The sequence below is a fragment of the Microtus pennsylvanicus genome, chromosome 7, assembly GCF_037038515.1.
Source record: "Microtus pennsylvanicus isolate mMicPen1 chromosome 7, mMicPen1.hap1, whole genome shotgun sequence".
Classification (NCBI taxonomy): Eukaryota; Metazoa; Chordata; class Mammalia; order Rodentia; family Cricetidae; genus Microtus; species Microtus pennsylvanicus.
The window spans coordinates 3658834-3685078 of NC_134585.1; the positions used below are offsets into that span (position 1 = coordinate 3658834).

Here is a 26245-nt window from a genome sequence, read left to right on the forward strand (position 1 = left end):
TGCATGACGGGAAGTGTGCCACGAGGCGCGGGGAGGTCAAAGCAAACTCTCTTCTAATTTACCTCACCAGGCTTGCATGGTGAGCACCTTACCCACTGAGCCATCCCACCAGGGCCTGCCCCACAGTCCTGATCCCACCCTTTAAAGGGGCACTGATCAGCCTTTGAGAATCATTGCACTGGGGATTGCATCCCAACCAGTGAATTTGGAGAGAAGACTCGCAGACCAAAGCATCCTTTAGAAGAATATGAATAAGAAATGAAAAGGAAGAAATCACAGACCAGGAAAGACAAGAGGAGGAGGAAGGGGTGTGGTGGGGGGAAGAACAGAGGAAAAATACAAGTTGGAAAACCTTGATGGAGAAGTCAGGGCAGACTTCTGACTCTAAAGTGAATCACCCTCCTCCCTCCCGGCCAGTGTCAGCTCCTTGGCATCCGGGCAGGGCCTCATGACTCTTGTCCGTGGGGTGGGGGCGTGCCCTTCCTCTGGCTGCCTCCCTTGCACCTGTCAAGCAACAGTCTGGACAGTGAGGGGAAGATCATGGTGCCCCAGCAAGGAGCAGCCTGGGTCCCAGATGACTACGCTGAGACTCGCTGCTGACTGGCCCCAGCTGACTAGAATCATAATCCACTCTGACTTGAACCATCAGCGTGTGTGGGAAGGGAGCTAGCTCTGGGCTCATCATCTTCCAGGTTCTAGGTCTTTCCCTCCTTCTCCTCAGCGCTCTCGGTACCCCTGGGTTTTGCTCCCCCATCTCAAATTTGCCAGTCACCCACGATGGAGCCACCTGCCCTGCCCAGCACCTAGCAGACCTTACTCTCCAGGCTCATCCTAGCTGCTGCCTCCAGGAGCATGCCCTGAGGTGAGGTCCTCGCTGCCTCTGCAACTCCTGGTGACATCTGAACTAATGGCCCTGTCCCCTCTCAGGGCACCAGTGGTGTTTTCTCTGTGGGGTTCTAACTGTCCTGTGAACTCATTGAGTTCCTAGCAACACTATCAAAATGTTCACACTTCCTGTTTTGCAGGCAGCACGGTCTGCAGGGACTAGGGATTTGGTAAGCATTTGGCAGTAGGAGAGAAAGGAAGGACTAGTTAATGAAATCACCTGCGATGAGTGAGGCCCTGGGCCAGGTTTTCAAGTGTCCCTATCACCTGGGTCTGTACCTTATTTCTGACACTCGCCACCTCAGAGTCACATCTAAACTTTGTCCATAAGCATGGGTGCCTCCCCACCGCCTTAACTATCAGCCCTCCACCGCTAGTCAGGCCTCCTCCCACAGACTCTGGGATGCCTGGCTAGCGTTATGTCAGCTCGACACAGAGTCATTCAGGAAGAGGAAACCTCAGCTGAGAAAATGCCAGATTGGTTGAGGACATTTTCTTGGTTGATGATTGATGTGGGAAGGCCCAACTCCCTGTGGGTGGTACTATGGGCATGCTATGAGAAAGAGGGCTGGAGAAGCCATGAGGAACAAGGCAGTAAACAGCGCTCCAGGGCTTCTATTTGCTTCCTACCCCCAGGTTCCTGCTCTGCCTTCCTACAGTGACAGACTTGCAACCTGGCCAGGTAAACCAAGCAAACCCTGGCTTTCCTGGTGCTTCATCACAGCAGCAGAACCCCATAAGGCTGATCCTCTCAGTTTACCTGCTAGTCCTCTGCACCTTGCAAATTAGGCCTCAGCTTCACTGGCTGCTGTCTCATGTGGCTTAGGACATCGGTCGCAATGCTCCTTAAGTGCTCTGGTTCCTGGGTCAGTTCTGAGTAAATTCAGACGCCAAGGACAGACACATCTAACCTTTTCTCCTTTTTTTCTCTCTTCCTTCCCTGGTTGGGCAGGGCAGGCTCGGTCCACTAAGTTTTGAAATCTGCAGAGCCAGGACGAGTTTCCAGACCATAGCCACCACTCTGGGTCCAGAAGCACTGCCTAAAACTAAACCCGGCTTTGTTCCTTTTTTTTTTAATCATAAACTGGTTTCACTGGGGCTGACTTTGAGAAGAGCTGGGTCTGGGCCTTGAACAGACGCAGAGGAGGAGGAAGGGCACGCTGTGAAACCACCCTTGGTAGGAGGAGGGTATTGTGTGGTGGTGGCCCAGGCCAGTCCCTCAGCTGAGAGAGGGTGACAGCTGCATGGGGAACCATGGACTTGGCTGCTGTGGTACCAGAAAAAGCAACCTTCAGGGACTGGGTTTGTCACTGACAAATACTTCGTTTCAGGAAGTATCCATTTTCTTGCCAAGGGCATAGAGTTTGCAAATTAATGACATCGTTACCTTGGCCAAAATGTTAACTTGGATATTGACCTGCTTTGAAATCCTCACCCTTTCCTTCCCTTTCCTTTCGAGGCAGACTCACTGGGTAGCCTTGGCTGGCCTGGAACTCACGCTGTAGACCAGGCTGGCTTTGACTTCACAGAGATCCTCTGCCTTCAGAGCGCTGGGATTGAGGGTGTGCACCACTGTGCAGCACAACTAAACAAGAGTTTTCTTGTCCATGCTACTCTTCCTCGGAGTGGATTCTGGAAAGATCACATTTATCATTAGAGCCTGACGGTGCCTTAATTCTGCCCTCGAGGGTTTTGAAATTCAATGTCCCTTCTTTTGGGAGCCTGCTTGCAGATGAATACAGTTTTGTTTTTTCTGAATCAGGGCGAAACTGATTTCTCATATAGGCGAAACTGGCCTGAAGCTCACTCTGTAGCCAAAGATGACCTTGGACGCCTGATCCTCCTGCCTCCTCTCCCCTGGGATTACAAGCACGCACCACCTGCCAGGCAGTGCAGTCTTGGGGACGGAACTCAGGGTCTCTCGGAATCTAGGCAAGCAGGCTTCCGACTTCAGCCCTCCTCCTCCCCGCCTAATATGAATATTTCATTAGTCCCACGGCTACCACATTTCCTGAGGGACCGGGGAAGCTGGTAAACTGTGCCTGCTGCACACTCCAGCGTCTCATAAATTGAAGTACCGGACAGCGCGCTGACCAGAATGAACAGAAAGGGTATTAGGCAAACCAATAATCACTGGTGACCTCAGCAATTTTATTAACAAATTGATTTCCTTAATTGGGGAGCATAGCATTGCGGCGGGCTCCAGGGCATTGTAGTAAGTTTCAATGCTGCAGAAGAAGGACGTCGTCGTCGTTGGACCTGTTTGCTCTGGTTTCCTCGCTTGCGCTGCTCTTGTAAACATCGCTCTGGGTTCCCCCTACCCACACCCAAAATAAATAAATAGAAATGGGGGATCCAGGCTATTGGCTCCTCTGTTGGTGTACTCCGCCTCCACTGGAAGCTGCGTTTCCAGGTCAGGCTCATCCTGTGATCACAGTGTGGCAGACTTGCTCATTCCATGCCCCCAGAAGTCTGTGGGGACACCTCCCCTCATGCCCCCCAGAAGTCTGCCTGGGCTCCTCCCCTCACATGCGGGTGTTATCAGGGTCTGCCTGGGCCTATCCTTGTTCACCCTTTCGTTATCACTGTTATTCTTGTTTGGAGCCCAGGGGCTCCTGCACGCAAGCTTCAGCCTCCTACTGAGCTACCCCGCCACACCCCGGCCAGTGCTCTTGTCCATTTAGAACCTGAGTCCAAGGCAGGCAGGATGGACTAATGGGTTCACTTACTCCTGTCCCACCTACATCTCTTCGTAGGAGGTGGGAGGCATCAGCTGTGCCTGCCTGTGGCGTGGCCAGCCCCACAAGCAGAATTTTCCTCCAGACTTCTTCCAGGAGATTTGTTTGGTTTTTTTTCTCTCCCTCCTGGCTGTTGGGGACTGCAGCACGACAACGGAAAAGCAAGCATTCTGGAATGCAGGCACCCTGCATCGCTGCAGTGCTGGCCTCTGACCCAGGCTACCCCGTCCTGATGATGATGGTGGCACTTCTACCGTCTGCTCCAAGAGGAGCTGCACTGCAGAAGATGCCCGGTGAGGGGCGGATGCCTGCGGAGCAGATTCCTGTGGCAACTGCCAACGCTGTTTGCCATGCACAGAGATGCACAGAAGGTAGATATGGTCATTACAAAGACACCTACAGGGGATGGAGCTAGGCTACTCTAGCTTAGGTCCCTTTGCAATATCTGTAGCCCAGAAGATTCCAGGAAGTTCCAAGAACCTTCATTCTCCCTCTTGGAGATCCTGAAGAATCCGATGAGGTTTTCAAGGCCAAAAATATAGCCAGGATCTGGTCCCTCGTGGGTGGTGTGCTCATTCCAGGAACCCTTGTACGTCGCGTGAGCAAAGTCGATCATTCGGACATCGACTTTGGCAGGGGCACCGGATGGGCTGCCTTGAGTGGTCTCCTGTCCATCGTAGATTATGAGGAGGGAGCTGGAGTAGAAGCGGTAGGAACTCTGGCTCCGGATGACCGTGAGCAGAGCCTGCAGCCTGCGAAGGATGGGCTCCAGGAGCTCTGTGCGTAGGCGGGTTCCATCATGGAGGAACTGGGAAAGGGCTTGCCTGAACCCCTCCTCCGAGAGTTTCCTTCCGTAGTATTTGTCTTTGCAGAGAAAACTCTTCTTAGCAGTTTGATAAACCTTACATTGGAAGAGAGAGAGAGAGAGAGAAAGACTATGAAGGATTGTAAATATTAATAATAATAATAAAAGCATGCCTTGGGGGCTGGGGATGTGGCTCAGCTGGTAGAGAGCTTGCCTAGCAGGACTAAATCCCCAGTAATGTATAAACTGGGTATGGTGGTGCAAGTCTATAAAACCACAATATAAAAGATGGAGGCAGGAGAATCAGGAGTTCAAGGTCACCCTCAGCCACTTAGTGAGTTCAAGGCCAACCTGTGCTAAAACAAATCAGAATTGCCCACGGTCCAGTGGTGGTTTCACCACACGTTCCCGTAGTAGGTGAAGTGATTTCCGGGTGATTTGGGGAAGAGTGGTTGAGATGCATAAGAGACGGTCTTATGCATGTTCCAGTGCAGCATTTTAAAGTATTCTCTTTGCAGGTCTGGTCTCTCAACCCAAGGCCCAAAGATCCTTCACCCGCAGAGGTGACCCTCAGCACACCGCTCCAAGGTTTGGATCGCCTCTCCTGTGAATTTCCGATGTCAACTTCCAAGTCGTGATTTAAATCTTGGCTTCCGGCAGTCTTCAATTCAGATATTAGCAAACCCAAGCTGGAAAGTTTCAGTAGGAGCCTGAAATCGGGCCAACGGACTTGGAGAGCCAGTTTGATTACGTTCTCTCTAACAAAGTTTGGGTCCTTTCTCACAGATTTTAAGCATTCAGGAGTGGCTCTTCCAAACCATCCAGGTGAATTGCTCAGAGGTAAAGAAATGGGCTAGACCAGGTGTGGGTGGGGCCTGCAGGCAGCCAGTTCTGCTGGGGTGGGGGGGCTGGGAAGCAGAAAGAGGTCCACAGCCCGCCTCTGCAGACAACGGTTCTTTTCCACAGTCTCAGTTTCCTGCCCTTGCCACGTCTTGGCCATTAGAAGGGAGCAGATAGAAAAGATAAGCTGATGGGGACCCCATGGTGGCCACAGGAGTCCTCAGACAGCTCAGGGGGCAGCAGAGACCGAGACAAAGCCTCAACAGCCAGCGGCTGCCTGTGCCTGTCTGAGGCCTGTCTTGTCTTCATGTTACATAATGTGGTTTTTTGTTTGTTTTTAATCAGGAGGCTATAATAGGCTTTTGGGGAACCGGAGATTGGCTGCTAAATCAGCCTTAGTAAACACGTGGCAGGCGTCACTCTCTAGATAAATCAGGTCACTTGCAGAAGGTTGGAGGTCCGCAGAGAGACTCCATTTACTTCACAAATCATCCTCCTCTGTCCTCCGAGGACCGCATTCCCAGCCTTCCCAGGGACATCTGTGCAATGAATTTATGGACTCAACTTCCAGCTTCAAGGGGTGGCAGCTTCAATTAAGGAAAGCGATAACGTTTGCCGTCAAAGCAGAGCCTGGTCTTGTACTGGATAGACAGGCTGTCCGGGGTGGATTCCTGCCTCTCTCCCTGCAGTCCTGCTGCAGCCTCTTAAGTACAGAGGTGTGGGACCCAGGCAGTAAGGGGACAAGCCACCCCTGGGTTTGGTGGCTTCTGACCTTCCTTGGTTAACTTAACCGCGCAGCAGAAAGAAGCAGAAAGGCTGAACATAGACGAGAGACTAGCTAATGAGAATTCAAAAGAGCGAGTTCTGCACCTCACCCAAAGGGGACAGGACTCGGCTCTATTGCACATGTGGGTTCAGTGAGCCACCAGATGCATCTTCTCAGCTCTTCTCAGCCCCTGCCCCCACGCTGTCATTGAAAGCCCCTCCCAATATGGGTAGGAGCCACAGGACCGTCATACAAAGTTTTAGCTGCCCCAAATGGTGAGGCTGAGTTTTGGACAATCTTCCATGGTGCTCTTTAAAAAACCAGCGTGTGGGCTGGGAATGCAAGGCAGTGGTAGAGTGCTTGTCTCCCCTGCCAAGCCTCTGGGTTCCATCCCAGCACCATAAAACAAAACAAAAATAACTTAACGCCTGTGTAATCTCAACACTGCAGAGGAGGAGGCAGGAGGACCAGGGGTTCAAGGTCAGCCCTGGCTACTTAAGGAGTATGAAGCAACCTGGGCTGAGATCCTATCTGAAAACAAAACACCACTGACACCCAGCATTTTAGCCTCAAAGGCTTCCTTGCTTGGAAAGTGCCCTAGAGCCTGGGCTCCGCAGGGAAGCAGAGGTGTGGTGGTGTACCCAGGCCTACCAGGATGCCAGCCTCCAACCCCTGCCAGTCAGCCCTCTGCATCGACCTACCTGCATGCCACAGATGCGCACGCCCAGGCAGGCTGAAGTACTCTGCGCACACTTCTTCATGTGACGGGCCTTCTTCTCCTCCGACGCGTCATCCCCATGCTGCCGGGTCCCCATCTTTAGATCCAGGATGCAGGGCTGCTTGTATTGTGATACCACGTTTTCCAGGAGCAAGAACCCTGGATGCACTAAGTCAAGGAGTGCCCCAGCAGGCCCGGGTCATCAGTCAGAGCACCTGAGGTTCCCGCTCGCCCCTTCCTCCTGTTTCCACGAGCCTGGCTATTAAGACTGTGAGATATTCACTGGCAGTCTGCTCTAATAAGTCCATTTATTTAGGGGGAGTTTATGAGAACCTTTTCCCATTTTGCTCTGGAGTTGAAATTTAAATGCAGGCATGCAATTCCTGGCAGGCCATGCCCAATTTACATTTTAGGACAGAAAATCACAGGTCTGAGACCTCCGGTCCGCTGAACGGGCCGGCACCTTCTGGGACAAGGGGGTTGATGTTCGCCTCGGAGGTAAGTTGCAGGAATATTAATTTCAGCGGAGTCATTATCCTTCAAAAGCTTCTTAGGGATTAGGGAGGCAGATGTGTCATAGTAAATACTGCAAGAGCAGCCGCTGTTTGCAGCAAGCACTGGAGTGTGTGTGCGCGCTTGTGTGTGGCTAAACTGTGTGTATGTGTATGTGCGTGTGCGTGGCTAAACTATGTATGTGTGTGTGCATGCGCACGTGTGTGTGTGGCTAACTGTGCGTGTGTGCGTGTACATGTGTGTATGTGGCTGAACTGTGTGTGTGCATGCGTCTGTGTGTGCGTGTGTGTGGCTAAACTGTGTGTGTATGCGTGTGTGTATGTGTGTGTGCGCATGGGGGAGAGTAGGAAAGGCCTGCCTCCCCTCAGGCCTCTCCATGGCTCTTGGGCTGCAGGTAGAAACAGAAGCGGCAGGATAGATGTTGGAGTGGGGTCGGGACACAGAGACGTCTTCCTGTCCCTACCAAGCTAGCATCACACCTCCCCAGTAACCCTGCCCCATCTCTCCTGCTGAAGTGCCAGAGACACACATGCCAGGGCCCAGCTTAGCCACTAGCTGGGTGTCCCCACTCTCTCTGAGTCTTCTTTTGAAGGGATCTGATTTCTTCTAGACCTTGGGCTTGTGGGTTCAAACCCTCAAATCACCCCACATCTGTTCCTCCCTCCCCACCCCACTTCTCTCCTTGTCCCTGTGTATGTTTGTGTGTGTGTGTCTGCTGTCTGTCTATCTGTTTCTGCCTCTCTGTCCTCCTCTGCTCATGCCTGTCCCAGGTATTGTATGCGGTTGCAAGAGTGGTAAGGATACGGTGCCGTTTGTCCTCTGGGTACTCAGAACACAGGCGGGTCAGGTGGGCTTGGTGACAGTGCAGTCCCCAAGGGTTAAAGCCCCTTCTTTCCACCTGGCTTCCATCTGCACTTTCCTCCTGTGGGGAGGCCTGCGTACTGAGGTGGCAGTCAGAGCTCAGAAGCACCTTGGCTGTGCTGTGGAGGGAAGCGTCTGAAGACAGCGGGGGCAGCAGGAGCCAGAGGCAGGAAGGATGCCTGTGGCTCACTGCTTGGCCTCTCTGGCATGGCCTCTGGCAAAGACCACCCAGACTGCTGCATGGGACTCTCTTACCAAGCCACCAGAGATGCCACAGGGTTCCGAAGACATCCCTGCCCAAACTGGGTGGGTACCTGACACCAGATCACACCAGGTACTTTTGGGAGCTTTTCTCAAGTGTGCTACCCGCAGAGAGTTAGAGCCATTTAGGTCCTCTCAGGGGACGAAGAATAGGGATGATGGCGTCACCTGGAATCTCAAGGCTGGGGGGCTGGATTCATGCCCTGGTGCGCGGTTACATTCTTGAGACCTCAGAGTACCGTACATAGTCCATACACGCAGAGTGAGAGCCCCCTCTGCCTTTCAGCCCCAGCTGTGATGCTGAGCCCAGAGCTTGATTAGATCTGCGGCTCCTTGGGGAAGAGGCTGTTGTCACTGTTTCTGCTCCCTTTGTTTCCATAAATGTCTAAAGCCCCCAGGGACCCTGGGAAAGGTTAACTGACATTAGCAGAGGCACCCAAGATCGCTCCAGAGTCCCTAGGTCCCTGGGGGCCTCTTTTGTCCCCTGGGACTCACTCTTCTTGTCTCTTCCCCCACAGTTGGCTAAAAAACCCGACTTTCGAGAGAAATTAGGCATACTTCCTCTCCATAAACTATTCCAAGGTTTCTGGCTGCATACTCCCCCCTCAGAGACCTGTGCGGTCTCAGCAAAGCAGGTATTTAATTAAACAAGCTCTGGACACAAGCCCTGCCTGTGTGTTGGTCCATGAGCTAGAACACGTGTCCACCCAACCCCCAAGAAAGGGTGGAAGAGACCCCCCCTTTCTTTGCAACACTGGCTGTTCTAGACCAAGCCTTCATTTCGGTTTCTCATTTTCTTGACACCAACCCACTGTCCCCTGCCCAGTGGCCCTCACCTTTCCTTAAGTGAGTGTGCCAGCTGAGCCAGGGGACGGGGGCTGCTCCCATTGCTGGCTGGCTGCTGAAGTGTCTGCCAGATGGCTACGGCTCTGGAATCTGGGGAGACCTGGAGAGGCTCCAAGTTCTCCTTCAGTGGGTTGGCGACCAGGCCGAGATGGCCTCTGCTGTCTCTCCGGAGGTGCACCGTGATGGTACCTACAGGACACAGGGCAGAGGAAAGAGCACACAGAGTCATGTGTTGTAAGATTGGTGGCCCTGGGCCACGTCCTTCTCTCCCTAGCTCCTCTCTCAAGAGTCAAGACCAGGGTGCACCTGATCCCACCCTCCAGCCCCTGGAGCTTGCAGAAAGTAGCCTGGGGGTGAGCTAGGGTTGTCTCCTTTATCTCCTTCTTGTACTTGGCTACATTGTTCTAGAACTGGACTCCGGCCTGCACTCCTTTCCAGTCACCCCAGGACCAATCCATCAGAGCTGGTCCTCCATGAAGGAACCTCACTGCTCCCCACCTGCAGGGAGCACCAATTAAGGGAAGCCTGCCCATCCTCTTTGCCCCCTCAGCCATCTCTTCTCGTTTGTCATCATCTAGCCAGCTTCTTCCAGGAAGCCTTCTTGAGGCAGCGGCTGGACTCAGGACTCTCCCCTCAGTCTTCTCCTCTGCCTTTTCCCCTGGTGCACAGCTGTCGTCTTTGGCTGTATACATCAGCCAGCGTATGGAGAACTGGGGTACGTGAGGTTCTTAGAGAAAACTCCAGAGTCTTTGAGGTCTCCCTAACATGAGGTTTCCATTTCTTGCCACCGCGGCCAGCAATCACAGCAGGAAAATCACTGGCTGTGCCGGCGAGAACCTCCCCAAAGCTTATCTACCACATACTCTGTATTGTCCTCAGACACTGGTGGGACAGAAAGCTATCTGTGCTGGGCATTAGCACTGCACAGTCACAGGCAGTAGAGTCCGTGTCGCAGTGGAAGGGCCTGGCCTCCCTCTGTGGGGCTTGGCATCCAGCAGTACCTGGCTGTGCCCGGGTACCACACCACAGACTTAGCATCCAGCCTTACCCTGGTACCACACCACAGACTTAGCCTCCTGTTCTTTGAGAACAGGGCACTGGTTGATCCTGTCCTCTGCTGTTTCTCTCTTTACCTACTTCTCAGCTTCTTCACCCCCTTGGTGCTGAGGAGCCGATCATGGGCAGTGCTCTGATGGCTTCCTGCACTCTCTTTCCCAGTTACTCGGGCCAGTGGTGCCCTGGCAGGGGTGGGAGGGTAAGAGAAGGAAGGTACTTGTTCAGCCATCTGTGCCCCTGCTCCATGTATCTGTGGGTGAGTCAGGCACTGCTGTGTTCCAATAGGATTTCCTCTTCCTCCCTCTTGCCCGCATGCCCGAGGGGCTATATTTTCAGGGTGCCCTCAAGCTTGCCTGAATTTCTGCAACTAGTCCCTCGTAAAAACTCTCTCGACCACGGTTTGTTTCCTACTGACAGAGATGGAGAGGAGGTGGGGTCGTGTTTCTTTGTGTTCAACATTTATTTTCTCCCCAGGCCCCTTGGTCACCTACCCAGTAGGAGTGGCTATTTTGCTGAGTAGGCAAGGGGGTGCTGCTGATCTTCCTGCCTACATCCATGCCCAACCCTTGGGGGCTGTTGTGGACCCTTGTTCCCAGGGTCACTCTGCAGCTCAGCATGCGACTCTCCAGAGTCCTCTACACTAGCCCAGTGGGCTCTCTGGGCCAGTCCCGTCATCTCAGATTCCTAGTGGCCTAATTCTGCAGCCCAGGAGGGACATTCAGTTCTGTTAGACTCCTGAGAAATACTGCTTCTCCTCCACCCCTCCCAGGCCCCTATATCCTTTAGACATCTCAGCCGCAGTAATAACGCTGTTGGCGTTTGCGTTTATCTGACGACGGTGTTCATACTGAATCGTGCCTGTCATACTCATCTGTCCTGTGCCTGAGAGTGGCCAGCTGGGGACATTGCCTCATCTCACTTGTGACTTCTAAATGACAACACATCATAAGGTGGTGCAGCAGGGCTCAGGGAGTCCTAGCCAAGGTCACACAGCCAGCGTGGGATGGAGTCACTGATCAGGTGGGCGCAGAAGAAGGGGCGTGTTAGAACACATTGCCCAGGACTCCACGGAGTGACAGAGATAGTCAGGCTTTGTTCACCTACGCATGCACAAGGGACACTCCTGCTGTGTTCCCAGAAACACTGCTCTGGCCAGTCTCTTTTGTGGAACCTTCAGGGGAGCCCCATCATCACAGAGGGCATGAGTTTTGCATTTTCAGTCCTGGGTCCTTGGGCAGGAGGTTGCTGTGTTTGTTCCGGGGAGGAGAACCTTCCAGATCTCAACATGAAGCCTCTCTGACTAAAGCGCTAACGGCCCTGTGCCTGTCCTGGAGGGAGCTTGTGCCCTTCTAGCCGCGTAGTGGGTCCAGGGAGCCCCACTAGCCAAAAGCAGTGTCCTTTGGGGTCCCTTAAAGTTCATGCTCCCATCTGGCATCCCCTGGCATTTTCTACTTGAGGGCCTATGGTGACATGCCTGCCAGAAAACACAGTTCTCCACGGCTTGTGCCCAAGAGGCCTCCCTAGAGAGACAAGAAATGTGACCTTCCCCTGACTGCTCCAGGCTTCATTCCTGTCTGATCTCATCGGTTCTGAGTGCCTGCATAAATGCCAGAGAGTGGAGGTGCAAAGAACCCCCAACTAATAAAATGCAAAAGTCATTTCCATTTCTCATATTGTCAGGGCCTCACGACGGGCACAGCGTTCCTGCCGCTCAGTCTTAGCCGCTGATGAACTCACGATTTGCTGTCTCCTAGCCCTGCCCCCCCAACTCTCCTCTCTCATCCAGCACAGCACTTCCCTGGAGCTGACCCCCTGAGATCTCCCTTGTGAACTGTGCTGGGTTGCCTGCCCCTGACCCAGGGGAACCCAGCATCTCTGGGGGCTTGGGTTGTGTGCTCTACAGTTAGGGCTTAGACTCTGGGGTCCTGAGATCTGCTTCTGAGGCCCTACCAGAGCCTCAGGGCCTGCCCCAGCTCTTCCTATGCACCTCAGCCTGAGGGTCTGCCAGCTGGGAGGACAGAGTGCTTGCTGCCATGATTGGCATGCCCAGAGCATCTCAGCGATTTCGGTTTGACCAAGCAGCTTCCTGAACCTTGGCAGATAGCGTATCATGTGTTTATTTTTAAGCTTATGAGAACATTCACCGCCACCATCTGTAATATGAATCTGGCCAAGCCCTCCGCCGACTGAGCCTGAGTGCCTGTCCTCACTCACCCAAGGCCCACAAAGCTGACTGAGCGGCGAGGGACACAGCCCCAAGATGGCAATGCTGCGAGCCTAGCTAAGGTCTACGGCGAACCACTGACACATGACACTTCCTTTTAGAATGGCACCCTAGCCAAAATTCTCCCTGGTGCCATGGTGGGGAAGGCATAGGGTGGGCTCCATGGCGTGTTGCAGCCACTTCAGAAATGGCCCCTCTTCTCTGAGGAAGCTATTCCTAAGTGGGAACAGAAGGTTATCTGTCCTACTGATAGGATATTCTGAGACAGACTGTCTCCTCCCTCCTGGGGACACTCCAGGTGGCTGAGTGGAGGGTGATGGAGCCAAAAACCCACCCTCGAGATCTAGACATCAGGGCTTCAAATCCCGGCCCAGCCTCTCACGGCTGCAGGCAAGCCATCTCTCCCCATCGGTGTCTGCTTCTGAGAGTTGTGAGGTTTGTGTAAGCCGGGGTGTGGAAACCTCTTGCAATGGCCCAGGGTACTCATGATGGACTGACTGCCTCCACTGCTCTTATTGGTTAAAACCAGCCACCTCCATGCCTGGTCCCAGCTCTACTGCAGATACCCAAGAGTGAACCGAGTACCCTCCTGGGTTCCTCACATTGCCAGAGAGTGAGTCAGTATTTCTTCATCAAAGTCTGGCATTGGGGTGCCACCCCAGCCCTCTCTTAGGCCGGCTGGTAGTCATCCATTATCCTGGGAGTCAGGAGGTCCTCTGCTCCGGCTCACCCCCACTGTGTTTAGAAGCACCCCAAAGGCAAGGCTGACCTAGATCTTGCGGCGTGGATTGTCATTAGCTATACCCTTTGGCTCGAGGCGTGGGCAGCCCTTAGTGCGGGGTAGTCTGACCTCCAAGTTCCCAGCTTCGCAGGGGCACGAGTGAAATGTATCCAGGAGAAAACAGCCTTTGAATGTGCGGTTTTGATCTTTTCCTGGACTAGTGCTACACAACACAGGTCCCTCAGGACGCCGGGCAGAGACTGTCACTCCCAGTCAGTTCCGGGGTGTACCACAAGCTAAGCTAGGGTGTGAGATAGATTCTGTCTATTAAATGCATTTTCATTTATGGTCTTTTTAACTTACAATGATTATTTGGGGTTGTAACCTTTTTCTAACCAGGGAGCGTCTTGGAACTAGAGTTAGTACCCTAAATAGAAGAGCCCTCAGGAGGTGTCCCGAGGAAGCAGAGGTATGGAATGGGTGTCTAGGACCTGGGATCACCCTGTCATCCCCCAGAGTCATAGCAAGGTAGGGGCCCCTGAGGACCTGAACCGACTCCCTTTGCCTGTGGCAGCTCCCACAGTCCTTCTCAACGCCAGAGCTGTGCAGAGCAAGAGTGAAATGCTCCCGGCAGGAGTCTACCTCACACCAGGACCTGCTACCCTTTGCTATGTTGAGTTCAGTTACAGAGGGACAGACATTAATTCCAGTGGATTCTCTGACAAAATAAGCAGTGGCCTTGGAAAACTGTGGGAAAGGCCAGGGCAGTCAAGACAGGGGGCTCCCGAGGCAGCCCAATGTCCTCTTCTGTCTCCAGAGACCCAGTGTGAAACAAGGTTCAGAAGTCACAGCCAGGCCTGTGGTCTGGTCGTGCCTAGCGGACTTTCCCATTCAGGTCCATGATGGCTATGATGCCCAGTCCTGACTCCTGACTGGGTCCTGCTTGGCAGGTCTGGAATGGAACCCAGGAGCCCTGATGAAGCCCATGCTTGGAAAGACTACTGCAGACGCATCCGGCCTTCCCATTTGTTCCGAACATCTGAATGCAATGGGTTTCTTTCTTTTCTGAGCCTTGAACTTGTTGCATAGCCAAGGGTAACCTTGAACTTCTGGTTCTCCTGCCTCCACCTCCTGAGAAAGACTACCACAGCGATGTGCCACCACGTTCCAGTTGGTGCACTGCTGGGGATGGAGACCAGGTCTGCATGCGTATTAGGCAAGCACTTTTTGGCAGGTTGAGGCATGTCACTGGTCACTGGTCCCCACAGCGGGTTTCTGATGGCCTTATTTGTCATCACTGTCATCCTTGCAGGTACCATGAAAAAACTAAGACTCTTTAGAGGGTCTTGTCCTGGTGTGTTTGTTTGGGGTCATCTAGCCGTCAACTCTGCAGGACCTCATTTACCAACCCCCGAGTGGGGGACCAAACCCCTACCATTGGATCTGGGCAGGGGTATCAGACAAGGAAGCCAACAGGCACAGCCCTTCCCACAAACACCTTGTGCTTGGCTGCAGGACACGCACTGCCATGCTGCAGTTCCCCCAGCTGCACACACTGGAAGGCAGCCTGGCCTGTGTGGAGTGGGCATGCTGGACTCTAACCAAGTCATGTACCAGACTCCCCATGTCCGGTCTAGCCTGGGTGTCCAGAGGGAGGCCAAGGAGGCCATACTTGGTCTTATGTTTAGCCACAGTCAAACACGTCACGCTCCCAAAGAGCAGAGTAGAATATGCCATAAGGACCCACTAGGACTGGGCATCCCTCCATACCATTCCCAATGCTTGGATGTGGAGTGACTTGACCTATCCCCAAAGTCATTAACACTCACGACCTTGGAGGAATTCTGAGACGTGCTAGCACAGGGACCCTGGCAGCCGAAAAGAGGACTGTTCTCATACAGCCCTTACACCCCGTGCCCACTGACAGCAGCTATGAGTGCCGCAGAGCCTGGACCCCACCACTCACCTTTGTACTGTGGGGTGAAACACCTCATGGCCAGGGGCAGGGACTCGTAGAACTTCTGCTCTTGGGAGTTAAGGGGCTTGCAGACTGTGTGTGCATCGTACTGCAGCATGCTCAGGTGGCCACCAACCTGGTGCAGGAAGGGCTCCAACGGCACACATACCCCATCGCTCCCCGTGTTGGTGCTGTGCAGCACCACCATGGCACCAGCACCGCCAAGTCTGCCCACAGAGGCAAGAGACAGAAGCTGCTGCCACCACCAGGTGGGCTGTCCGTGGTCCCAGGCTTTCTGTCTCGCGGCCTTTACTGCTGTCCCAGTAGAGGTGATTCCTGACAGGCCACTTCTCTGGCAAAAAAAAAAAAAAAAAGGAAACAGAAATTATATGGAGAAGGGGGTGTGATGGGTGTGTCACCCATGAGCCCTAAAATAAGATGGCGCATAGGCGTGTATTGCTCCTGAAATAATCTGTCACGAGAAACTGTGGTCTGATTCCACAGATTGAGACTGAGAGGGAGACTTTAACCACCTTGTGCCCTTTGAATTTAAATATTAAAACTATCAGACAACCCACACAAATACGAGTTTCCAGGCTCAGGGTCTAGTCCTGACTTGAAGCATCCATCTCTGCGCAGGCGGGGAGAAGCAGAGCTGGGGGTATCCACCCCAACAGGATTGCTTTATTTCTCTAGAGCGGCGCTATGCTCCAGCGATTTGTGTTCTCTTTATGATTGACACACACAGCTGACTGCTGTGTGACCTTGGGCAGGTTACCAAGCCCTCTGGGCCTCAGTTTCTCTGTGCGGCAGGACAGGAGGTAGTGTCAGGGACACAGGCAGGTCCCTGAGCCCAGCGCCACCATCTTCTTTGTGCTCCCTAAGTTGGACTTTCCTCACCTGGAACTCTGGAAAACCAGTTTCTAAAGTTATTCTGACTTTGTCTCGGAAGAGTGCCAAGGAGACAGTGAGGGGTGGCTCTTCTGTGGAGTGTTTGTCCCCTCTGAGAGGACATTTCCACAGCAGGGCCCTCTCCACAAGTTATTAATACCTTTCTTCCTTTGCTGGACTCCTGGCTACCATGCGACTGGGCAGTACTGGGCATCATTAACCCTCTAATTGACCTTCACTCCAGGCCCCGGGCATGGCTGGCTGGCTCTGCACACGGCTCTGCCTAGCACTTTGTTCAGGACCTAAGCTTAGAGAGGCTCGCCAAGCGCCCGGACTGCCAGCATGCCACAGGATGGAAAGTCCAAGTCGGCTATCCCCGTCCCCGCACAGGCTCCCCTTCCCTGCCCGTGTCCTCCAGCACACAGTCCCCGCACAGGCTCCCCTTCCCTGCCCGTGTACTCCAGCACACAGTCCCCACACAGGCTCCCCTTCCCTGCCTGTGTCCTCCAGCACACAGTCCCCGCACAGGCTCCCCTTCCCTGCCCGTGTCCTCCAGCACACAGTCCCCGCACAGGCTCCCCTTCCCTGCCCGTGTACTCCAGCACACAGTCCCCACACAGGCTCCCCTTCCCTGCCCGTGTACTCCAGGACACAGTCCCCGCACAGGCTCCCCTTCCCTGCCCGTGTCCTCCAGCACACAGTCCCCGCACAGGCTCCCCTTCCCTGCCCGTGTCCTCCAGCACACAGTCCCCGCACAGGCTCCCCTTCCCTGCCCGTGTCCTCCAGGACACAGTCCCCACACAGGCTCCCCTTCCCTGCCTGTGTACTCCAGGACACAGTCCCCGCACAGGCTCCCCTTCCCTGCCCGTGTACTCCAGCACACAGTCCCCGCACAGGCTCCCCTTCCCTGCCTGTGTCCTCCAGCACACAGTCCCCGCACAGGCTCCCCTTCCCTGCCTGTGTCCTCCAGGACACAGTCCCCGCACAGGCTCCCCTTCCCTGCCTGTGTCCTCCAGGACACAGTCCCCACACAGGCTCCCCTTCCCTGCCCGTGTCCTCCAGCACACAGTCCCCACACAGGCTCCCCTTCCCTGCCTGTGTACTCCAGGACACAGTCCCCGCACAGGCTCCCCTTCCCTGCCCATGTCCTCCAGGACACAGTGGATTCCTGTTGGAGGGGGAAGGGACGTAGGCCCTGCCTGGCACCTGTACATTTGCTTAGGATGTTGGGGTGGCAGGTGAGGCATTCGGCAAAGGCCTAAAGCAAGGGACTGGTCCAGGAACTCCAGATAGAGAGAGACCTCTGGTGTGTGTCAGGGGAGCCTTTTAGGACCCTAGAGAACCTGGGGATGTATGTGGACAGATGAGGGAAGGCCACAAACCACACGGGCTAAGGTAATACAGTTCCCCTAACTTGCATGTCAGCCTGTGGTGACTCACCTGTCCCCAGGCAGTGGCACCTGGAGTAACTATAGGTACAGCTGAGTTCATTTATAGCCCCTCCCGGAAGGAGACTGAGCGTCTGTCTCACACTCGTCTCCCTGGGGCCAAGCGTGGCTCTCAGATGCCAGTTCAAGCCTGCCAACACACGCTGCCTAGTTCCGTGTCCTTCCTCACTCTGCCACACATATAGCCCTTGCTGTGTGTCACGTAACATTTGGGGTATTTTAATTGGATTGTTTAAACCTCACAACCACTCTATGAGGTAATTGGTGCTACCAGCCCACTTTCCAGCTGAGGAAACTGAGGCACAGAGAGGTCAAGAGGCTTTCCCGTGTGTACCAGCTGGTGTGAGAAAAGCAGGGATTTGAACCAAGGCCTGGGAGCCCAGCCTGTGCTCACCAGCTCCCAGCTTGCTTGAGGCCAGAACTGTTAGCATCAGATGCTCTTTTCTGCTTTAAAAGTCAGGAAACTGAGGCGCAAAGAGGCTGGGACTTGGCCAGAGCCACCTGTAAGACAGGTGTTTCTGGGACAAGCTTGACTGTCCCCCAAACCTAGACGGTCCTTGCGCCTCAGTGGGCGAATGTGCCTGTCCTGGTGGGGTGGTTGAACCACTCCTCCTCTGTAGGGGGTGTCTCTGTCACTAGAGACTTCCCTGCTTCAGCCTGTCCCTCCTTCCTGTCCTCCCAGAGTTGAGACACTCAGGCCTGGCTACACCTTCTCTGGGAGTAGGAAGGTCCCTGCACTCCGGGGCAGAGCCTTAGCCCTGCGTCTGGGGTTTAAGGCAGTGATAGTCTCCTCAAAGCCAGCCTGTCTTTGAGAACACTGCACTTGACGGCCAGGTAAAGTGAGGGACTTGCTGTTGCAGGCCTTAGATTTTAGGTCAAGAAACTTCTCAAGGTTGCTCTGTTCCTGGGTCGTGCAGTCTACAGTTCTGAGTCAGCTGGGGAGAATGGCAGAAGAGCAGGGGTCAGCTGCAGAGTGGGCTCTGCCCCTCGGAGGCGGGTCCTTGTATTCCCAAGGAGTCTGAAGTTTTTCCTTTTGTATGTGGCCTGCAGCCCTGTGGGTCTGCAGTGGAGGTGGCCTCATTCTCCCACGTCTCTCCTGAAGTCCCTGATAACTAGCTGTAACTGCCTGGGCCTTACATCTAGGCCCACAGGCCTCTTCTTCCTGTGATCCGTCATGACACAGCCAGCACACGGGTGCATGCACACACACACGCACACACACACACACACACACACACACACGCACACGCACACACACACACACACACACACACATGCTCACTGAGGCTGAGGATGAGCTGGTAATAGACACGAGTGTGTTTTACTGCCCACTGCCATGGCCTTGTCACGAGGTTCAGAGGACGGAGCCTGCAAGACTCTGTGGAGTCTCCACGTGGGCATCAGCACGAGTGACTCCCCAGATGACTGAGTTAGCTGGAAAGAAGTCAAGAAGGCTGCCTGAGGGGACACCCCCCTTCTGACACACCTTCAGGAGACCCTTAGCTGTCTGGAAAGAGACGGTTTCTCTAGTCCACACCTCTTTCTGAAGCCCCACAGTCCCCATTCCTCGCCTTTTTCTTCTCCTGAGCCCTTCGGAAGGCCAGAAAGGCAAGGATACAAGAGCAGATAGGAGTTGTGGAGACACCCCCAGCGAGAAGAGGCGCAGCTATGAGCTGCCCCTTGCCCCAGAGGTGGACAGGTGGCCCTGCCGCTGTCCCTCTGGCCGGGTCATGTCCTGGAGGAAGCAGCACTGGGCCCCACTCCAGCAGCCTCAGGGCTAACTTGAGCCTCTAGGGTGTGGCTGCGAGGCCGGTAGTGAGTAAGGCCATGGCTGGCCACATGAGGACAAGCCCTTCCCTGCAGCCCTATGAGGCTGGACGGCAGCCAGCCTGCCTCTGCTGGGTTGGGGACACTCCCTGTTCTGAGGGTGGTGACAGCAGAGCTCCATCGGCAGTGAGGACCCCAGGACTCCCCAAGGCCCTCCCCACCACGCCACCCCAGCATGCGTAGGTCTCAGGGAGCCTGGCATTTCCCAAGCATGCATAAACACTATAATTACCAGTGAACAAATTCATTTAAAGGCGTTTATCGGATTCCTAGAGGTTTTTGCCTTCATTTGTTTTCTCAATCAACAGATACTAGCGGTCTAATGAGTGCTACGTGGTTACTGGTAGGGGAGAATTATGATGAAAAATGAATGCTTTCGGCTGGAGGTGGGGAGTATAACGCACGAGGACCTGGGTTCTAGTTCCAGCACCACAAATAGACACTGTTCTCTCACATGGAAAGGAGGTCGACCTGAAAGTGCATGGTGGTCGGGGCCACAAGGGTGGCATGGATCAGGGCCGCCACATGCATACCTTGAATAGCACAACGAATCCTATTTATTTGTATAGTTAACGGGAGTCCTTATGGAAGGGCTAAGGGAGCTTCTGCATTGGGCTGAGAGAGGCATAAGTTGGGGTGTCCAAGAAGTGACCAGGAGCAGAGGAGAGGTTTGGCTTAGCCTTGAGGAGCTTGACGAGGACCTGCTGAGGGGGTGCTTGTGAAAGGAGGAAGAGACAGGGCAGGCGTGGGCAGGAGTGGGCAGGAGAGGGCAGGAGTGGGCGACTGGAGGGGAGGACAGGGGAGGGCAGGGAAGGGCAGGAGAGGGCAGGAGTGGGCAGGAGAGGGCAGGAGTGGGTGCCTGGAGGAGAGGGATGCTAGGCCGGGCTTATGGCTGCCTGAATGGTCAATGGAAGGGGCTGAAGAGGGGGAGTCCGGCCTTGTCTGCTGGGGGGCAATGACCTGTAATCCCAGCCCCAGGGAAGCAGAGGCAGGAGGGTCCCTGGGATGTTCTGGCCAGCCAGACTAGTCAAACTGGAGAGATGCAGGCTTAGTGCGAGAGCCCGTTTCAAAAAATAAGGCGGCTTCCAGGCATGGTGGCCTTTAGTCCCAGCACTCAGGAGGTGGATCTCTGGGCGTTCAAGGCCAGCCTGGTCTACAGAGTGAGTTCCAGGACAGCCAGTGCTATAGGCAGAGCTTGTCTCAAAATGAAGAAATAGGAACTCTAGGGATGGCTTAGTGGTTAGGAGCACTTGCTGCTCTTGTAGAGGACCCAGGTTCCCAGCACCTACATGGTGGCAACAGCCATCTATAACTCTACTTCTGGGATCTGATGACCTAACTAAACTCTGCTGGTGCCAGGCACACACATGTAGCAGGCAAAACCTTCGTACTCACAATTTTAAAAAATGAAAAATAAAGTACAGAGGTGATTAAGATACCTGATATCACCCCCTGGCCTCCATGTGTGCACACACACATCCATACACACACAAGTGCACAAATCACACACATACACACACGCTTGCTGGGCCTTAGTTCAACCTGGGAAGGGGACAGTCCCACTCAGATTATGGAGGTACTGAAGCCTGCATAGAGACCACATCCTAAAAAGTAAAACCTCAGGTGTGGGGGAAGGGCCCTCTGTGAAGGACATTATTAAGAAAGAGACTGCAGTTGGGCCCAGCAGGCCACACAATTCAAAAGCCAAGTGGTCTATGGTCTGCCCTCTGTCTCCAAAGCTCTAACATACATTTCACAGGCCTCTCTGAGCAGGCGTTTCGGAACAAGTACCATTCAATGCCCTTGTGATGCCTGAGGGAACATCTTTTTAATCTATTAGAGATGAGAGGTCCCGAAACCCATTTGAAACCGCTTAGGTGGTAATGGGCAGGAGAGTTTCAGAGCTCCCCACGTGGCTGAGGGCCGTGCATTATCTGGGCCCATCCAGGCCAGGAAGGCCGAGGCTTATGTTTCCAGAAGGGGAATTAATGGCGTTTGCAAGTCCATTCTGAAACAACTCAGGGGCCCTAGGCCTGTGCATCATCCCCTTCCTGGCTCCCTGACTGGGTGGGATCAATTCAGAGAGCGCTCTGGGGAGCTGCACACGTCAGCTTCCAGGTCGTGACTGAAACATGTCTGCAAAGAACTGTTTCCCAGGAAGGCAGGATTTCCGGGCTCTTGGGGCCACGCGCCCCATCCTTCAGCCCCAGAAACTTATTTCCACACCAATTTCATTCTCTGAAAGGGGATTTCCCCCTCTTTTCCTCTTAACGTTTAAAATCTCCCAACATTCCTTCAGCTTGAGAGCCGAATACAATTTTAATACCGTGATTATTGGTTCGGAAGCCCTTCAGCCTCTGACAAACGTTCTCAGCAGCTCCTGCAATGTTCTGAGCTGGCTTCTGAGATGGCAGGAGACAGGCAAGGCTGGGGCACTCTCTCCCTCACCAGTCCCCTCCCACAGGCTTTGCTGCCCCAGCACTAACCATGGACACTGTTAGCTAAAACCCAGGGCATGTCTCCAGCCCCCAGCCCCTTCCCCAGACCTTTCTCCACATAACAGGATCTGTTCTGGGCTGGCGCAAGAGGTCTGTGTGCTGGAGATAGGGTTTGCCTGCAGCTAGTATGACATTGTGTGGTGGAGACAGCAACAGATCCTGTTCTGCTGGTATTTGGGTTTGGTTCTGTCTTTGAGGCAGGGTCTCTGGTCCAGGCTGGCTAATTCATGGTCTTCCTGCTTTCACTTCATGCTCATGCTTTTGAGACAAGTATCGTTCAATGCCCTTTTGATGCCGGAGGCAGCATCTTCTCAATCCATTAGAGATGAGAGGACCCGAAACCCATTTGAAACCCGTTGGGTGGTAATGGGCAGTGGAGTTTCAGAGTGATGGGATTGCAGGGGGTGCTACCATGCCCGATTTATGCCATGCTGGGGACTGGACCCTGGGCTTTGTGAATACCAGACAAGCACATTTCCCAGTCTCCAGCAACAGCTGTAAAGGTCAGAGCACAAGAATCAGGCAGAGCATGTGTGTGTGTCTTTGCATGCGTGTGCTGCATGTGCGGTGTAGTTGTGTTCCTACCTGCTCTGTCCCTCTCTGGAGGGACTCTTAGGGAGACCTGCGAGCACACCTTGCAAGTCCCCAGCAGAGGGCAGCAGCTTCTATGCCGATGCCAGGAATGCCCAGAGAGGGATTAATGCTGTCTGAAAACTAAAACCAGCACCCTCTCTACATCCAACAACCAGCAGGCATAAACTTGGGACATCCTGAGTTTGTCTGGACCTGTCCCCAAGTTCATCGGTTACAGCTGAAGTTCCCCTGCCCCACTGGGAATGTCTTTAAAAAGCTCCGACGTCATCTAGACTGGGTTCTGTCTCCTCTTATGGCCTCCACTGCTACTTCTCTAGGGCCAGGGGCCAACAGAGGCTGAGAAATGGCTATGCACAATGCAGGCGGACACAACACCTAATGCCGTCCCAATCCTCACGCCTCCTCCTCCACCAGCCTGCAGGTTCCTTTCCTTAACAACCAATGTTCATAAAGTTTATTGCTGTTCCCAGCGGCAGCTAGCGAACAAGACAGCAGCCATAAGGGCTTTTCTGCCTGGGAAGGATTTATTTAAGTGCCCTGCTCAAAGCAGGAGGGGCTACTGCTGGCCTCAGAATGCAGCCAAGAAGAGGACAGAGGATACAAGGAGCAGAGAAGGGTTTTTCTCAGGTTCCTGATAGAGTTCGGTGGGGTCTGAGTGCAAGAAACCCCCATAGGAGGGACTCCTACCTCAGACCCCCCCCATCTGTACCAAGAATGGTCTGCCCCAGCCATGTCCTTTCTGTCCCATGGCCAACAGTACCTTCAGGTGTGTGTGTGTGTGTGAGAGAGAGAGAGAGAATCAGAGGGTGCAGAGCCTCTGCAGATGAAGAGGAATTTACAGGCATGATCAGCGCTTGACGTTGGCGGGACCATGATACTGGGCTCCGTCAGGGCCTAGTGAGGTGTGTTAGGTAGGGAAGAGGCCTGTGCTGCCCATGAGTGACTTCAGATCCCTTTAGTGTTAATTGCTGTTTGTGAGGTAAGTGTGGCAAGACTCCGAACAAGCGTGCAGAGCCAGGCGCGGGCTGCGCGAGAGTGGCTGGCAGATTCCTCTGCGTTTTCCCGTAGGATCTTTCGTGAGGAAAAATTACAAAACTGGTAGCTTAAAAAAACATAGCTAAGCTAGGCATGACAGCGCGTGCACACACCTGTGGTCCCCTAGCTTGGGATGCAGAGGAGCATCTGGAATTCAGGGCTAGACTTGTCTACATGCTAAGTTCAAAGCCAGCCTAGGTGACAGGAGACCCTACTTCAAAGGGGGTGGGACTGGATACCCCCTCCCATAACTCCATGTATGATCCTGAGATCATAGGGCTGGCTCAGGTTCAGGTCTTGGGGTCCCTAAAGAGCCTGCAGGAACTATGGAGATGGGGGTCCCCAAGATTCCACCCTCGTCTACAGTAGCAGACATCTCCAGCCTTGGCAGTGATGTGGCTCCCACGAACATCTCTCAGCGGTGACACCACCACTACCTACCCTTCTGCTGGGTGTCCCTGCCCCCAGGCACTGATGTCACCCAACCCCACGGCCTCACCCAGGAAATAAGGTGGGGCAGATGGGACAGGACATGCTGATCCCTGTCTCAAAAGAGGGACTTTCCTGGATGTGTGCCTCTAGGAAGGTTTAACCTGGTGTAGAGGAAAGTGGCTAGCTCCAGCCCTTCACCTGTAACCCACGGCCACCACTGCAGACCTGCCTTGCCCATTTGTGGGCCAGGGGGAGCATAGTAGTGCACCCCAAAATAGGGAGAGAGGATCATGCTAGGGAGATGGGAAGATCATCTCCTGTCCAATCATTGCTTGTCCCAGCCTCTACCACCCCAGCACAGACACACACACATGCACACACACACACACACACACACACACACACACACGCACGCACGCACGCACGCACGCATGCACGCATGCACATGCACACACCCAAGCGCAATTCAAGCCACCAGCACTTCCAACAGGCCTATATCCCCTGGTGATCCCAGCCAGCCTGTAGGGAGGCTACCCTATAACAGGAACAGGCCTGTGGCCTTGGCACCTTCCTGTCCACCACCAAGGGCTCAGCAAGCTGGTACTTCCCGGCCCTTCAAGGCCGCACTCACCAGAGCCTCCTTCCGGGGGTATTGGGTACTCAGTAGGGACACTCGCTTCTCGGTGCCCTCCTCTGTCTACAAGCGTGGGACAAAGGCCTGACCCAGCTCAGTGCTCTGCACTGGAGTCCGGGTGGAGCTTTCTGCCCAAGAGAACTAGGCTGCCAGTGGCCTGGGTAGGGGAGGCCACCTGATCCCCTGGGGCTGGTATGCCCAGCTGTCAGCTGGGTGTCCGCAGCTCTGGAGCAGGGCCAGGGGTCTGGGAGGGAGGAAAAAAGGCTGGTGTGGGGGAGGCAGATTAGGAAGAGGGGGAAAGAAGAGGAGGGAGGTTGGGAGGAGGAAGTAGGGAGAGAATTTAGCTCAGCTACCTTGAAGAGTGACTGGCTCTAAGCACAAGGCACTAATCACTACTGGGTCCCTGATTACTTATTAAAAACATTTTAATATAAATGCATATATATGCATATGTATATATACACATATGCGTGCATGTGTGAGGACACACACGTGACATGACACGCCTCTGGTGGGTAGAGTGAAACTTGGGTTTCGGGGATGGAAGGAACTCCCGTGTCAGGCAAGGCAGCAGGTGCCTTTCCCCACTGAGCCATCTCACTTGCCCTTTACTTGTTCTATGCTGAAGTAGAACCCAGGGTCCCATACACAGTTCACTTGCAGCCCTACTGAGTGCTTGCAGACCCGCTGCCCTGCTGAATGCCTGCAACCCTGCTGAGCGCTTGCAGACCTACTGAGCACTTGCAGTCCTTGTGTGCTTGCAGCCCTACTGCATGCTTTGTAGCCCTACTGCGTGCTTGCAACCCAACTTTCTTTGTTTCATTTTCTATACCTGTTCAGAATAACGGACAAGACTGGGCTAGACCACATCCTCTCTTCTGCCTGGCTCCCCTGCTCCCACCCACTCCCAGCCACCTCCCAGTAGGTGGCCTCTAGCTGTGGCTGCTCAGAGAGCTCAGTCCCAGAGTGAAGCCATCTATCCCTCAGCCTATCAGCATGCAATTGCCTGTCAGCACTAGTGGACATGCCATGGTACTAGGCTCTCTGCTGGGCTGCTCAGGTCCTGACAGACAAGCCTGGCAGAACAGAGGCTGGGGACACAAAGGGACAACAATTCCAGAAAGGGACACTTGGGTGGGGAGAGAGGGCCGCTCACCCAACCCAAGGGAGGCCAAGAGCAGACCATCTGACTGAAGGAGAAAAGGGGTAACGGGAAGAGGAGGGGAGAGGACGGCTGTGGCTGAGGGAGGACTGAGGGGACTGAGGGCCTAGCCAGGGCAGGGTGGGCAGCAGGGGGACGCCAAGGTGACCGGAAGTGATGGCAGCTGGACAGGAGCAGACCTCAGGCCCAAACGGAGGAACCAAGGAGCTAGAACACATTACCCCGGAAGTCAGGAGCAGGCTTGCAGTGAAGGTTGGCTCTGCTCTGAAGGCTCACAATGGGAGAGTGACCACAGCTGTCCTCCCAGTGGCCTCAGAGTGGCCCAGGAGGGGTGGAGGGATAGAAGTGGGCTGAGGAGGATGGTGACGTCTACTGATTCTCTGCCCAGGGAGAGACAGTGTGGGCTGAGGGACAGACGGACAGATGGACAGACTTCAGGGCTCGGTGGCCCTGGGTCAGCTTTGCTCTGTCCTTCAGGTTGCTCAGGCCACCCCCTCCTAAGGCCTGGCTTGCCGGAGATAATCATCTGACAT

At 54.2% G+C, this 26245-nt stretch overlaps 1 protein-coding gene across 1 annotated transcript; it reads right to left on the reverse strand.

Annotated features, from left to right (window-relative positions):
- Positions 1 to 2984: 2984 nt before the first annotated feature.
- On the reverse strand, positions 2985 to 24699 carry Ip6k3 (inositol hexakisphosphate kinase 3). The gene is given in 7 exon segments (XM_075979649.1): positions 2985 to 4140; positions 4143 to 4524; positions 6736 to 6911; positions 8070 to 8245; positions 9224 to 9422; positions 15201 to 15543; positions 24548 to 24699. Coding segments are annotated over 6 exon segments (1167 nt in total). The 5' UTR covers positions 15400 to 15543; positions 24548 to 24699; the 3' UTR covers positions 2985 to 4105.
- Positions 24700 to 26245: the final 1546 nt, after the last annotated feature.